Source organism: Schistocerca cancellata, chromosome 7 (assembly GCF_023864275.1).
Source record: "Schistocerca cancellata isolate TAMUIC-IGC-003103 chromosome 7, iqSchCanc2.1, whole genome shotgun sequence".
NCBI lineage: Eukaryota > Metazoa > Arthropoda > Insecta > Orthoptera > Acrididae > Schistocerca > Schistocerca cancellata.
The window spans coordinates 410071854-410086532 of record NC_064632.1 but is presented as its reverse complement, the minus strand read 5'-3'; the positions used below and the strand labels follow the sequence as shown (position 1 = coordinate 410086532).

At 42.5% G+C, this 14679-nt stretch overlaps 1 protein-coding gene across 1 annotated transcript in view; it reads right to left on the bottom strand.

Annotated features, from left to right (window-relative positions):
• LOC126092801 (transmembrane protein 26) overlaps positions 1 to 14679 on the bottom strand; it is a 102998-nt gene that overhangs the window by 46026 nt on the left and 42293 nt on the right. Inside the window, exons 5-6 of the mRNA XM_049908529.1 lie at positions 14326 to 14536; positions 235 to 485 (exon numbers count right to left, since the gene is read on the bottom strand). Coding sequence (XP_049764486.1) covers positions 235 to 485; positions 14326 to 14536 — 462 coding nt within the window. The remainder of the gene's footprint in view (positions 1 to 234; positions 486 to 14325; positions 14537 to 14679) is intronic.

Below are 14679 nucleotides of genomic sequence, written 5' to 3'. Positions count from 1 at the left end.
AGACAGTTCTGCAGGATTCATGGAATACGTTCCCTCTAGCACTGCTGCAGACAGTAGTAGAGTCCAAGCCACGTCGTCTTGCTCCACTTGTGCTTGCTCGTGGGGGCACCAGTTTCTTTGGCTCTTCATTGTACAATAGGTTGAAATAGCCGCCTCCTGAAAATGTTACCTTTTCTTCTGGTAAACCCTGCTCATCCCCCTATGGAGGGCAACGAGTTTCTATGGCGGTCTTACCTGGAGGGGGCCCTGGTGCGCCGGCCGGTGCAAACGGTAGCCGAGCCACTTGCGGCGTCTACGACTGCGACTTGGCTGCTGCGGCGCCCGGCACAGACAGACGGGGCCACGCCCCCCGCTTCCACGTCACTGCCACCCCCGCTGCTGCTGCTGCTGCTCGAGGCTGTCGACTCGTCGCTGGAGGCCGACTCTCCATCCTCTCGCAGGACCTTCCTGGCTAGCGCAGCCCTCAAGCGCGCCCGACGGGCTGCCTGAGGACACACGGTGAGGATGAAAGGGCCGAGTGCTGAACACGCTTCTACGAAGGTGGTTCAACAAATAAGGGCACGTTTATACTGGAGCTGCGATAAAAGATGAGAACATCGAAGCGACTAAAGCGAAGCGTAGCTTCGCTATCATGATGCGATCTACACTTACGTCTGTACACCTCAAGCAGTCCTTAGTCATTTTCACGACATCGTTTCTTTCATCTTGTCAAGGATAGGAGTAATACAGAACATTTATTGAATTCATACTTCACGTAATTTTTACTTCACTCCGAACAAGCGAAATGTGTCTCTGAAAGAAAACGCCCGATGTGCAGTATGCCTACGACGGCATTCTTCATGAATCTTCCATATTCCTACTTTGTCATGCAGGATGTAACAGAATGAAAAAAAAATTTACTGAATGTTCTAAAGCCGGCCGTGGTGGCCGAGGGGTTCTAGGCGCTTCAGTCCGGAACCGCGTGACTGCTACGGTCGCAGGTTCGAATCCTGCCTCGGGCATGGATGTGTGTGATGTCCTTAGGTTAGTTAGGTTTAAGTAGTTCAAGTTCTAGGGGACTGATGACTTCAGATGTTAAGTTCCATAGTGGTCAGAGCCATTTTGAATGTTCTAAAATTCATCTCTGATTACGCGAAGTAAGCCAGAGCATCTCTTTCCAAGACTGTTAGGGATTGCTGTTCTTGAACAAGCTATAACCCAACAAACGTTTTTATTTGTGTCATTTTTTGTCTACTCATTTTCGTGAAATACGCTAATGTGCACTCTGGTTTAGCATCATTGAACTTTTTTAAAAATTTACTCGCAGTACTCAATGACTACAGTCCAGATGGTCATGTGCCCATCACAAAAACAGCAACGGTAACCTTTTGACTGGGAGCATGCAGCAGTGGTTTAACAAGCTAGAGGTGTCACCGATCCGAAGTCTTAGCTGCGACTTTCTTCGATTTGGTATGAATTTTGTGTGAAGTTTTTCCTTATTTATGGGAGGACTTGCTCACATTGGCTGACAGGACAGATTAGTGGGCTTCTCGTCGTGTGCAGTGGTATGTGGCTGACGTTTCAAGTCCGCCACCAACGACTTCTTAAAAATTTCGGTTTTAAGTATACCTCTTCCCCCCCCAGTTCATTGACAAGTGTATGTACTTTAACTCCAATCAGTGTTCTGGGTTGGTGTGGAGGGATCACACTTTGCCACTAGCGTCTTAAGGGTCGAAGCAAAAGAAGCAGCGACCACTGGAGGTTGCATAGCTTTAACAGCTTTTTTTAGCTTCGTCATAGGATATGCATGCGTAACTTTCAGCCCCTAAATTTTTCTTTCCTCCTGATACCCAGAGAAGTTTACGCAATTTGAAGGAAGTCTCCAAGAATCGCCTGCTTCGTGAGCTGAGTCTCCAAAATTTCCACACACAGCCCTCCCGCTACATGCCATAGCCATATGACGAATTTGAATTTTGAATCACCGCATTTGGAGGGGAACAGACAGTCGAACCTTAAGACTTATATAACCTGCAAGAAAAATTTCAAGTAATTCCAGAGTGTTAAACGTCAGAATAAATGTTGTAGATTTTTCAAATGTAGCGTTGACTTTCCTCATAGTTCTGCGCTTCTGTGACATCCTTATTTTTCATTCAAGCAACTCTGCAGGGCCCATAAAATTATATTGGAGTAGGTAACCACGCATTTGCAGATGTTCAGAGTGCTACTTAACTCAGCCATCAAAGGGTAGTCACCCAATGCTTTGCATTCCAGAAGCTTAGTTACTTGGTTTGACATGGTAACAAGAAGTGAGCCATTACGAAGACGTTTAACACTTTGAGGACCCAGCAATACAACCCAAGCATTGTGAATGTAGGAAGCGGAGACCTTCTCAAGCGTTCTCTCCGCTCTCTTGATAATATGAGTGTTACGGCAAACAAATGCCTAGTTAGTGTAGTTCTGAGATCTCTTCCTCATCAGGAGGAGATTATAATTTAAGTTGCTTCACAGGGATCCCACAAGCCACTAGGAAAACAAATATCGACCCAGGCAGAGCCCAGCATCCCGAGCAAGCCTTATACAACTAGGGGGCGACAGGTCCCCAGAGGTTGTCCGCTAGATACTATTCTACCTGAACAGCCATTCATCTCATCACCACGTAGCATTCCTTGATGTTGAAGGTTTTTATGGAGGGTTGTACCTCCCTCAGAGTCCAGCCGATGAAGCCAAGGCCCATGTTCTCCGAAACACACAACTTTCCATTGCCGCACGGCGATGGCCAATCTCCAACTTAGGAAACCTGGGGTCACTGTACCCGTACCTATCATTCCCGGTGGGGCTCCCTGAGAAAAACACAGCCAACACTTTCTTAAGTTGTGGGACACTCTTCGTCAGGCCTCTCCGTGGAGACCTGCCTGCTTGGGTGACCCTGCCAATAGCTATGCTACCGCCAACATAGCCGTCAGCGCGATTGAGGCAAACCCTCCCGTCCGGAACTGAAGTTGCCTCTGATGTGGTGATGTCCTCCGGGAGGGTGTCTTCTTACGCTAAGACCATTGTGCAACAGGAGTGACGCATTATCAGAGTAGCGTACATTTCCGGGATTTCCTGCTGACAGTTCTACTGAGTATGTCCATCCTTCTTATTGCAGGTTTGTGGGACTTTGATGTTCATTCACGCAATAAAATGAAACACCTGCATTCGTCCTTTCGATGTTTATTATATAGCAACCAGTTTAGGTGACTCAATCCACCATCTTAAGGCCTTAACTTACGCTGAGGAGGGGCCGGGGGGGGGGGGGGAGCTTTAATTGTGTACTCGATCCCATCAGTGACCAAAATACGTATGAGATTAAATATAGCTTTTTGACCACTACTTGATTAGATTTCAAAGTTTGGCAGCAGTGAGAAGTGCCACAATATCTATTACGCTGAACTGCTGAGTTGAGGTTCGGCTGCCTACTTCTCAGTACACTTCGTGGCGACTGTCTTTTGATTGCTGCCAACTTTAGTCATCAAACAGTGGTAGTACTCTAGTGGCGTGGCGAATTCATGTGTGTAACCTGAAAAATAAGTAACATAATGAGTGTGTTTGAATATGAACAATTCTATGATACGCTTTTACATAACCTTGATATTTCCGTGTGTAATTTATACTACAGCCTCTGATTATCTCCGGCCGTGCATGCCTGAAATGGCATCATTGTATGGCAGACAGGTGACATCCCACCTCGTACGTCCCTCCTCAAAGCAAGGAGAAAATTCTCCTTCCCGCTTTCTCTGCACTTCATTCTCCTCTGAGATCGGAACTTAATTTAGCGCCGACAACTTGTATCGACTTCGCTCGACATCTACGGAGTGTACCTATGGCGTCTGAGATCACAAAACCGTAAAATAAAAGTGGTTTAAACATGATAGTGATTACCAAAAACTTGAGAGCTTTTAATACCTTAGAGCGTTTCACGGTTTAATTTGTAGTGATTTAACATCAGTATACCCATTGGTGTCTGCAAGGAGTGCAGTAGGGAAATAGGGGGCACTTGCCTACCCCTCCAACCACCCCCCCCCCCCCTGACAACTGGGATACATAGGTTTTACTCATCTACTGAGTGGATAACCGTCAGTTCTCTGTGATATAAAGTTCTTGTACCACCTATTGAATTTAGCTCTTATGCCTGCCATGTTTCGAAACTGACAATCTCATTTATATAAAAATAGACATTCTGTCGTCTTGCGCCCCTCTCCCCTCTTCCCATCCCCGAAAAAATTTCTGTGAACGCTCTTGCATATACCTAATGCGGAAGCTGGAACTTTTCCAATGGTATAACAATACACGATGGCTGTGTCCTTGAGTCACTGACCAATCACAGATAGGCTTGAGGGTTAAACAAGAAATACGAGTATAGTCTGTGCAACTTTCAAAGCATTTCGTCCCACTTATAGCAAGAAGGGAGTTGCAGTACTTAATGTGACAGACTGTTTGGCCAGTTCACTTGTGGTCATATTTCATGGTAAGTTTTTCTTTTTATTTTTATTTTGGAATAGTGAAATGTTATTAATAATCGAGCTAATTTCCTCATGCTAACCCTAAATGACAATAACTCAGCTTTTGTATCGTCCAAAATGGTTCAAATGGCTCTGAGCACTATGGGACTTAACATCTATGGTCATCAGTCCCCTAGAACTTAGAACTACTTAAACCTAACTAACCTAAGGACATCACACAACACCCAGTCATCACGAGGCAGAGAAAATCCCTGATCCCGCCGGGAATCGAACCCGGGCGTGGGAAGCGAGAACGCTACCGCACTACCACGAGCTGCGGACTTGTATCATCCACACAATACAAAGTTTAGGGGGTTACCACGTAAATAAACCATAAATAGTCTGTTTCTAGCGGCCTTTTAAATGCGTTAAAGGTAAGGATAACGCTCAGGAAGATCCATTTCGGAACAACATTAAGAATGGAAATGTAACTTTATGTGTGTTCTAGTGATGAGTCTAGAATTATGTTGGTTAACGAACGGAAAAAAACTCACTCATTCACAGGAATGTAATAATTATCATGCCCACAAGATCTGCTGTATGGGGGAAGGGGTAAGTCATAGAGAAGCCACCCTTTTGGTATACCTAAATACATAATTTTGTTTTTGATTCAATTTCATTTTGGTAATATTTCTAAAGGGATGCCGATGTTTCCTTGATACGCCACATCTGCAAATTATGTCTTAAAATACGCCATTTCGAAAGTGTTTGCAAATTTTGTTCATATAGAAAACTGCATAATTGATATGGTGAAGGAAACTGAAAACTGTTGAATACGGCGAAATCGCGTGAACATAGCACGGCAGCCCTGTTTTTCGGCCACAAGCCAATAGTAGTACAGCTTGTTCAGTGGAATATTATGGGGGAAATCTCCCACAGTGTTGACCCTTACAGCTCGCATTGCGATCTAGCGCTTGCTGTAAAGGATGTGATGCTAGGGAGTAACAAGGTTTCGTGGAAGCTATATAGGCCTATGTTCATGTTCACACCTGGAACTTATTTGTATCTACGAATATGAAATAAAACCAAACTGATGAAAATCCCTGATCCCGCCGGGAATCGAACCCGGGCGTGGGAAGCGAGAACGCTACCGCACTACCACGAGCTGCGGACTTGTATCATCCACACAATACAAAGTTTAGGGGGTTACCACGTAAATAAACCATAAATAGTCTGTTTCTAGCGGCCTTTTAAATGCGTTAAAGGTAAGGATAACGCTCAGGAAGATCCATTTCGGAACAACATTAAGAATGGAAATGTAACTTTATGTGTGTTCTAGTGATGAGTCTAGAATTATGTTGGTTAACGAACGGAAAAAAACTCACTCATTCACAGGAATGTAATAATTATCATGCCCACAAGATCTGCTGTATGGGGGAAGGGGTAAGTCATAGAGAAGCCACCCTTTTGGTATACCTAAATACATAATTTTGTTTTTGATTCAATTTCATTTTGGTAATATTTCTAAAGGGATGCCGATGTTTCCTTGATACGCCACATCTGCAAATTATGTCTTAAAATACGCCATTTCGAAAGTGTTTGCAAATTTTGTTCATATAGAAAACTGCATAATTGATATGGTGAAGGAAACTGAAAACTGTTGAATACGGCGAAATCGCGTGAACATAGCACGGCAGCCCTGTTTTTCGGCCACAAGCCAATAGTAGTACAGCTTGTTCAGTGGAATATTATGGGGGAAATCTCCCACAGTGTTGACCCTTACAGCTCGCATTGCGATCTAGCGCTTGCTGTAAAGGATGTGATGCTAGGGAGTAACAAGGTTTCGTGGAAGCTATATAGGCCTATGTTCATGTTCACACCTGGAACTTATTTGTATCTACGAATATGAAATAAAACCAAACTGATGAAAAAGCTCAAGATCAGGGAGTGCAGTGCTATTGCAGTGTCACTTACGGTTAGTGTCAGCTCGTGTGGATCAGCAAGCACGCTGGCAGTGACACGAAAACTTCCAAATTCTGTCGAATTCTTTGCTGTACTAGGGGACATTGCCTTAAGAAAAGTTCGATGAGCTTTGTGGCATGATCACGCATTATGCGAATGCAATTTCCCTTAGGGTACAAAGTAAGAAGTTGCAATGTTACTTGATGAAAACATTTACATATGCTGCTTGGATCGCCATTACACGAGTGTGAAGGAAATGAGAATGGTATGTTACATGTCCACTACTTTCCCTTCTTTAGGGAATTTTTTTATTTTAATTTAAAAAAACAGCGAGTTACATGTGTACACTGGCACGTCAATCATACTTTTTCATTTAAAGCCAAAAATAGAGGTGAAAGTCATAGAAACAATTCGCCACACTCCAGTCACACTCTTCGATTTACCCGACGGAGCTAATCAGACAATGAAAAATATCTACTGACTACCACAGTGATACCTTCAACGTTAATAGTTATCTTGTAATGAATAAAATATTGTAGTGACGTGCTTTTAAGGGTCTTATCTTCTGCAGTAGGAGTTCCCAGACGGTGGTACGCGCAACACTGTCGGTACGCAAGGGCATTTCAGGTGGTCTTCTTGCAAGAAAACGATATAAATAAAATTATTCACTTACGTTACTTGATTCGATGGTAGGATAGGAATCTGAGAAAAGTAGCATCTGCATTATGTTCAAGTAATGGATTTACCTCAGAATGTTTGTATTGGAATGTACGCTGAACACAGAAAGGTCGGATTGTGGCCTCCCCACACCTCTACGTATCCGCCCCCGGTAGCTGAATGGTAACGGTGACGTATTGTCAATCCTCTGAGCCCGGGTTCGATTCCTGGCTGGGTCGGGGAATTTTCTCCTCCCAGGAACAGGGTTTTGTGCTGCTGCCATCATCATCATCATCATCATCATCATCATCATCATCATCATCATCATCCTATCATCATATCATCATCTTCATCGACGGCAGGTCGCCGAAGTGGCGTCAAATCGAAAGACCGGCACCCGGCGAACGGCCTGCCCGACCGGGGGCCCTAGCCATGCAATTAAATTCAAAACCTCTGTACGTTAGTCTTCGCTGCCGTGGTCGGGAATGATTCATCTTGTTTTGAAGCTGGTGATATTTCGATCGAATTTTGTCGGTGGTTATACCGAAGTTTTCGTGCGGCTTTGCAACTGCTGCCAACGTCTGGGGTGTACCAATTTGTGGTGCTGCAGGAGTCATTATGCATTGAACGGTTTATTGTTATTGTCGCTTTGTTGGGTGTTACGCTGAAAGATATCCTGATATGAAGAAAGCTCAACTAGATTGCGTGGCTTGTACGTCACTATGTTTAAGTTAACCACGAAGCGATTTGTAAAGCTCTTTCTACCTCCAAGGAAGCATTTTAAAAAATCTAAAACAACGCCTAACCGCAAATATGATGAAAGCTACTTACAATATGGTGTCACAGTGAAGGCCAGTACAGAAACCAGAGAGAACTCAATTCCCCCCATTGATTGTATGCTTAGAGAAGCCTTCAAATTAAAGCAAGAAGCCTTTTTTTACTAACACGTGATCACATTTCTAAGGACTCTGTGTTAGTTTGTAGAACTCACGACATTTTTTTTCAGAAAAGGAAGTTCGGTTTTGTAAAAAGAAAAGTACTCCAAATGCATGCCAAATTTCATAAACATTGATGCTAACAAGTTAATAAAAACTTCCTACTGGCTTGTTTTAGAATTTCAAACTAAGGAAAAACTTACACAACTGGTGAGTCTCTGTTGCTGCCAGCTGTCAACAGAAAGTTGACTTTTTAGTTCACAATTGCTGAACGATAACTTTTTCTTATTACTTCCTTTACATCACTTATGAAAGACAATGAACTAGCTCCCATGGAATATTTATTTCGAGACATTATTCCATATTTAGAAGCCCTTCAAGAAAGTTACAAAAAAGACTTTCCCGAAGATTCGATAAAATATGATTTGATAAGTAATCCATTTTCAGGAAACTTACCAGAAGAAGTAATCACGAAAGAAACTTCCATCTAAATACCTTGCGACAGATGCTTCCTCTCAGAGTGGGAACAAAAACACAATACTTTTGAAACAACCAATCCTACTTTTTGCATCTACATGTGTGAAAATGGGTTTTCTGACTTGTCGAACATTAAAAATAAATACAGAAACTGCGTTAGTGCTGAAGAAAACTTGAGAGTGAAGTTTAGCTCGATCGAGTCTGAATTTCAAGCTCTGATTAAAAATGAATGGCAACATACTTCGGCAACATACTTCGGCAACATACTTCGGCAACATACTTCGGCAACATACTTCGGCAACATACTTCGGCAACATACTTCGGCAACATACTTCGGCAACATACTTCGGCAACATACTTCGGCAACATACTTCGGCAACATACTTCGGCAACATACTTCGGCAACATACTTCGGCAACATACTTCGGCAACATACTTCAAACTAAAACATGTAAACATGTAAATCGTCTTTCATCAGAATCTAAATTTGGAAACTAATTACTGATTCTGAAGTGTAATTTAGCGTCGAAGTTTGATGTGATATTGTTTTGTATTTTTACCCTAATTTATTACACTCGATATTCAGTTTATTAGTGTCACGCACAGCTGTCTACATTATTTGTGCTATTAAAGTGATATATAAATTTTTAATGTTAATCCTCTCTTATTCATTGGATATTTGTATCACAACCAGCTTGATTTAATTTGTGTTATTTTCCACAAATAAGAGTACCACATGTAAACATGAAGTAGTCTGTAAAAAAGTGCTTCCACTAAACCTTGTTACTTGTGTGTGTCACATTTCCACCACACACAGCAGTTGATCGCCGCAACGCAAAAACCGCTCGAATGTTGTCAGCACTTAGCAAGGTGGTGAAAATTATTACTCCCATATCGTTCCTCACTCTGCGGCAGTCGTCGTTCTGTCTGTTGCACCACCCTTCCCCCCACCCCAGGGTTCACTATGAACTGAACAACTATAGTGTTACACCCAAATTTATAAAAATGCCATGTGGTACACAGTGGCAAAAAGTCTGGAAACCCATGTTCTGGAGGATTACCAAAGTCAGTCTGTGGAATTTTTAAACATTTCATTCCATATAATTTCTCACCTTCAGATTACACATTAGAAAATTAATGTTCTAGGTACTTTCCTTACTTAGAATTACTTCATTTTCACCTTAACACGCAGAATTTATGATTATTTTAACCCAATAGTGCCACCACATTTCAATACCGAATATTTCACAGTTTCATTGACTCTTTTTTGGAACTATCATGGAGCAGACAACTGAAAAATAAACTTCACAAGCAGAAATTATTTTTTCATGGTACAGTAGGTAACTTGGGATCACGCAATGCATGCCTTAAAGACAGTGGTGAAGATGTTAAAACCACTGGACAATAGTTCTGGTTTCACTTTTTGTTGTCAGTATGATGTAGTCAGTTCAGAAGATCATAAGTCAGTGGTTGCATCAATGACTACAAGTGTAATAAGAAATGCCAAGAAAGGAAGGAAAATATATTTGCTTAACAAGAGTGATAGGGCACAAATCGCAGAATATCTGAGTGACCACCATCAAACGTTCATTTCTGAGGAAGAGGATGTGGAACAAAAATGGAAAAAATTCAGAAACATCGTCCAGTACGCCTTAGATAAGTTCGTACCGACTAAGGTCCAAAGCGAGGGGAAAGATCCACCGTGGTATAACAATCATGTACGAAAGGTACTACGGAAACAAAGAAAGCTTCATCATAGGTTTAAGAGTAGTCGAATCATAGCTGATAAGGAAAAGCTGAACGAAGCGAAAAAGAGCGTAAAGAGAGCAATGAGAGAAGCATTCAACGAATTCGAACATAAAACATTGGCAAACAATCTAAACAAGAACCCTAAAAAGTTTTGGTCATATGTAAAATCGGTAAGCGGATCTAAATCCCCTATTCAGTCACTCGTTGACCACGATGGCACCGAAACAGAGGACGACCGAAGAAAGGCAGAAATACTGAATTCAGTGTTCCGAAACTGTTTCACTGCGGAAAATCGTAACACGGTCCCCGACTTCAGCCGTCGCACGGACGCCAAAATGGAAAATATTGAAATAAACGATATCGGAATTGAAAAACAACTGCTATCACTTAGTAGCGGAAAAGCATCCGGACCAGACGAGATACCCTTAAGATTCTACAGTGATTATGCTAAAGAACTTGCCCCCTTTCTATCAGCAATTTATCGTAGATCGCTGGAAGAACGTAAAGTACCTAGCGACTGGAAGAAAGCGCAGGTCGTTCCCATTTTCAAGAAGGGTCATAAATCAGATGCGAATAATTATAGGCCTATTTCGCTTACGTCAATCTGTTGTAGAATAATGGAACATGTTTTGTGTTCTCGTATTATGACGTTCTTAGATAATACAAATCTCCTTCATCATAACCAACATGGATTCCGCAAACAGAGATCATGTGAAACTCAGCTCGCCCTATTTGCCCAAGAAATTCACAGTGCCGTAGACACTGGCGAGCAGATTGATGCCGTATTCCTGGACTTCAGGAAGGCATTTGATACGGTTCCGCACTTACGTTTAATGAAAAAAATACGAGCTTACGGAATATCGGACCAGGTTTGTGATTGGATTCAGGATTTCCTAGAAGAAAGAACACAACATGTCATTCTTAACGGTTCAAAATCTGCAGATGTAGAGGTAATTTCGGGAGTACCGCAAGGAAGCGTGATAGGACCTTTATTGTTTACAATATACATAAATGACTTAGTTGACAACATCGGTAGCTCCGTGAGGCTATTTGCAGATGACACGGTTGTCTACAAGAAAGTAGCAACATCAGAAGACTCGTACGTACTCCAGGAAGACCTGCAGAGGATTAATGCATGGTGCGACAGCTGGCAGCTTTCCCTAAACGTAGATAAATGTAATATAATGCGCATACATAGGGGCAGAAATCCATTCCAGTACGATTATGCCATAGGTGGTAAATCATTGGAAGCGGTAACGACCGTAAAATACTTAGGAGTTACTATCCGGAGCGATCTGAAGTGGAATGATCACATAAAACAAATAGTGGGAAAAGCAGGCGCCAGGTTGAGATTCATAGGAAGAATTCTAAGAAAATGTGACTCATCGACGAAAGAAGTAGCTTACAAAACGCTTGTTCGTCCGATTCTTGAGTATTGCTCATCAGTATGGGACCCTTACCAGGTTGGATTAATAGAAGAGATAGACATGATCCAGCGAAAAGCAGCGCGATTCGTCATGGGGACATTTAGTCAGCGCGAGAGCGTTACGGAGATGCTGAACAAGCTCCAGTGGCGGACACTTCAAGAAAGGCGTTACGCAATACGGAGAGGTTTATTATCGAAATTACGAGAGAGCACATTCCGGGAAGAGATGGGCAACATATTACTACCGCCCACATATATCTCGCGTAATGATCACAACGAAAAGATCCGAGAAATTAGAGCAAATACGGAGACTTACAAGCAGTCGTTCTTCCCACGCACAATTCGTGAATGGAACAGGGAAGGGGGGATCAGATAGTGGTACAATAAGTACCCTCCGCCACACACCGTAAGGTGGCTCGCGGAGTATAGATGTAGATGTAGATGTAGAAGATAAGTGCTATTGTGTTAATGCTTCTCCATTTCCAACTCCTGCTGTAAAAAGTGACGTTTCTTTGTTTGTTGACAGAAGTAACTTAAGCGATGCTTACCAATTTGAAACATTACACAATATATGGGTAACTATGCTGCGAAAGAAAGCATTTGAAATGGACTGTCCCATAACATGCATTCTGTAGGCGTTAAGTGCTAGAGATTTGCGGAGCTATTACATCAACATCAATAAGAATTGCTATTTTTCTACCGCACTGCCTTCATCTCCATTCATCTGTATCCGAATTTTCAGTAGATACAATTTGTGTTCCAGTTATAAACGTCGAAACAAGTTATGAGAGTTCAGCTGATAATACCTTGGTATACTGACCTGGACGAACATCTGTTACTTTAACAGAACTGAAACCCACTCGGAAGAAAAATTTATCTACGTCCCTGGTGCTTGTGAAAAAGCCGTGTAGCCCATGACTCGTGAATAGTTATACTTTAGTCATCCAGCAAGCTTTCCACATAATTACAAACCTTTACGAAAATTTTTCTCGCTGAAAACCCCCACAAAAACATGAAAGTAAATAAAGTTCATCGTTTACTGCATTTTAGCAGTACATGCAGTAAAACTGCTGCGTGAAGCACGTCGTTTTAATTAATTACTTCTTTATTACTATCTGTATTCCAGTGTTGATTCATTACTTCTTTACTAGAATCTGCACTCGCACCAGTTTTGCAGAGAGTATTCACACATACCTCTGAATGCACCAGCAACATTGTATCATTACACGACTCATAGTTCAGAAGATATGGCGTTTTAAACAATGAGATGCGAGAAAAACGACCGCATCATGCAAGACGTATAAATTTATTATTTCATTGCTACTAACATTATTCATAACACTTTTCGCCATTGTAGTCACATGTACCATGAGACGTACCTATAAAATTAGATTGTACAACCCATTGTTAAAAAGATACGTCAGACAGTGAGCTGCGTTAAAATGAAACTGGAGGGCGAAATTTGTGAGAGATGCATGTGAAATATGTGGACAGATACGTGTGAAATACGTTCAATATATCTGTATCTGCCTCTATATACGTATTTCACAGACCACCATATAGTGTATGGTGGAGGGAACCCTGTGCTACTACTGGTCATTTCCTTTTCAGTTCCATTCGCAAATAGAGCAAGGGAATAACGACAGTGTATATGCTTCCATACGAACCTTCTCTTATCTTCATGGTCTTCACTCGAAATGTACGTTGGCGGTGGTAGAATCGCTCTGCAGTCAGCCTCAAATGCCGGTTGTATAGATTTTCTCAAAGAGCATACACTTGAAATATATATGTGCTTATATGGACAAAGACACAGGTAAAAAGCTCGTTCTCAGCCTCTGAACGATTTCAGCGAAATTTGGTACACATGTTAGTTAGGCAGTAAGAACCACCAGCTTTTATTGGGGTGAGTTTGATAACGAGGAGAAGGGGAGGGGAGGAGATGGACTAGACAGGGGGGGGGGGGGCAGGAGTAGATGGATAGAGAGGGAGGGGAGAGAAGGAGATGACACAGGAAAGAAAGGTGGGGGGAGAGGGGGACGAGGAAGAGCTAGGCAGAGAGAGGCGGGAGGAAGAAATGGACAGCAAATCCTGTCTGTTGGTTAACAGTAAGAGATTTCGAGTGTATATGCTTGTGTGACAAAATAATGCTCGGCCTTCAAATTTTTTAGACAGCAGCTAGGAGAAGCCTGGCTGTTCGCTTTTGCCTTTCTTGCTCTGTCCATTAGAAAGTAGCAATGGTGGTCTGTAGTTACGAATGGTATCTAACATGGGGAACCGATTTTGAGGAAGCAACGTGTTGTATGTTTATTAATCCACCAGATCACACGTTTATCTCAATATTTATTGGGTTACGAGTTCTATTTTTCAGATTTTCTAGCTTATAGTACGACCAGGTACTTATTTTAATAAATCATACAGCACACATTGATTATCAAATCGCGATATGCAATTTACATTTTCTAATCTTATATCGGTCCACATCTGTTGCGCTGCTCCCAAAACCGATTTGGGACACTTACACACTTCATTCTGGTAAAGTTGTATTTCATATATTTGAGTGAGCGGAGGTGGAAGCCAGCACAAGGTACATAGCTAGTAAGTAAATAATGTTACCCGGATGGGAAGCCAGGAGCTTTCCGCCTTGCGGAGGGATACTTGCCTTGGCAGCGGCGGCCGCTTCGGCGCGTACAACGTAAAGGCGGTAGAGCTGCAGGAGGATGACGAGCGTGTTCTTGCAGGTGAAGAAGACGTTCATGTAGGAGATGATGCGGTAGTGCAGGATGAGCAGCAGCCGGAAGACGAGGAAGGGAGCGTCCTGCAGCAGCATGTTGAGCGCGATGCCCCACACGTCCACCGAGCAGCAGCCGCCCCTGGCGAGCAGTCGGAAAAAATAATAAATTTAAAAAAGTTTAGAGTTTGACGTCCCTTCACCGGCGGAATCACTAGATTGCGCTGGGAAAGGAAATCGGCTGCGTTCTTTTGATCTCTCACTTGGCTAAAACTCCTTGGGAAA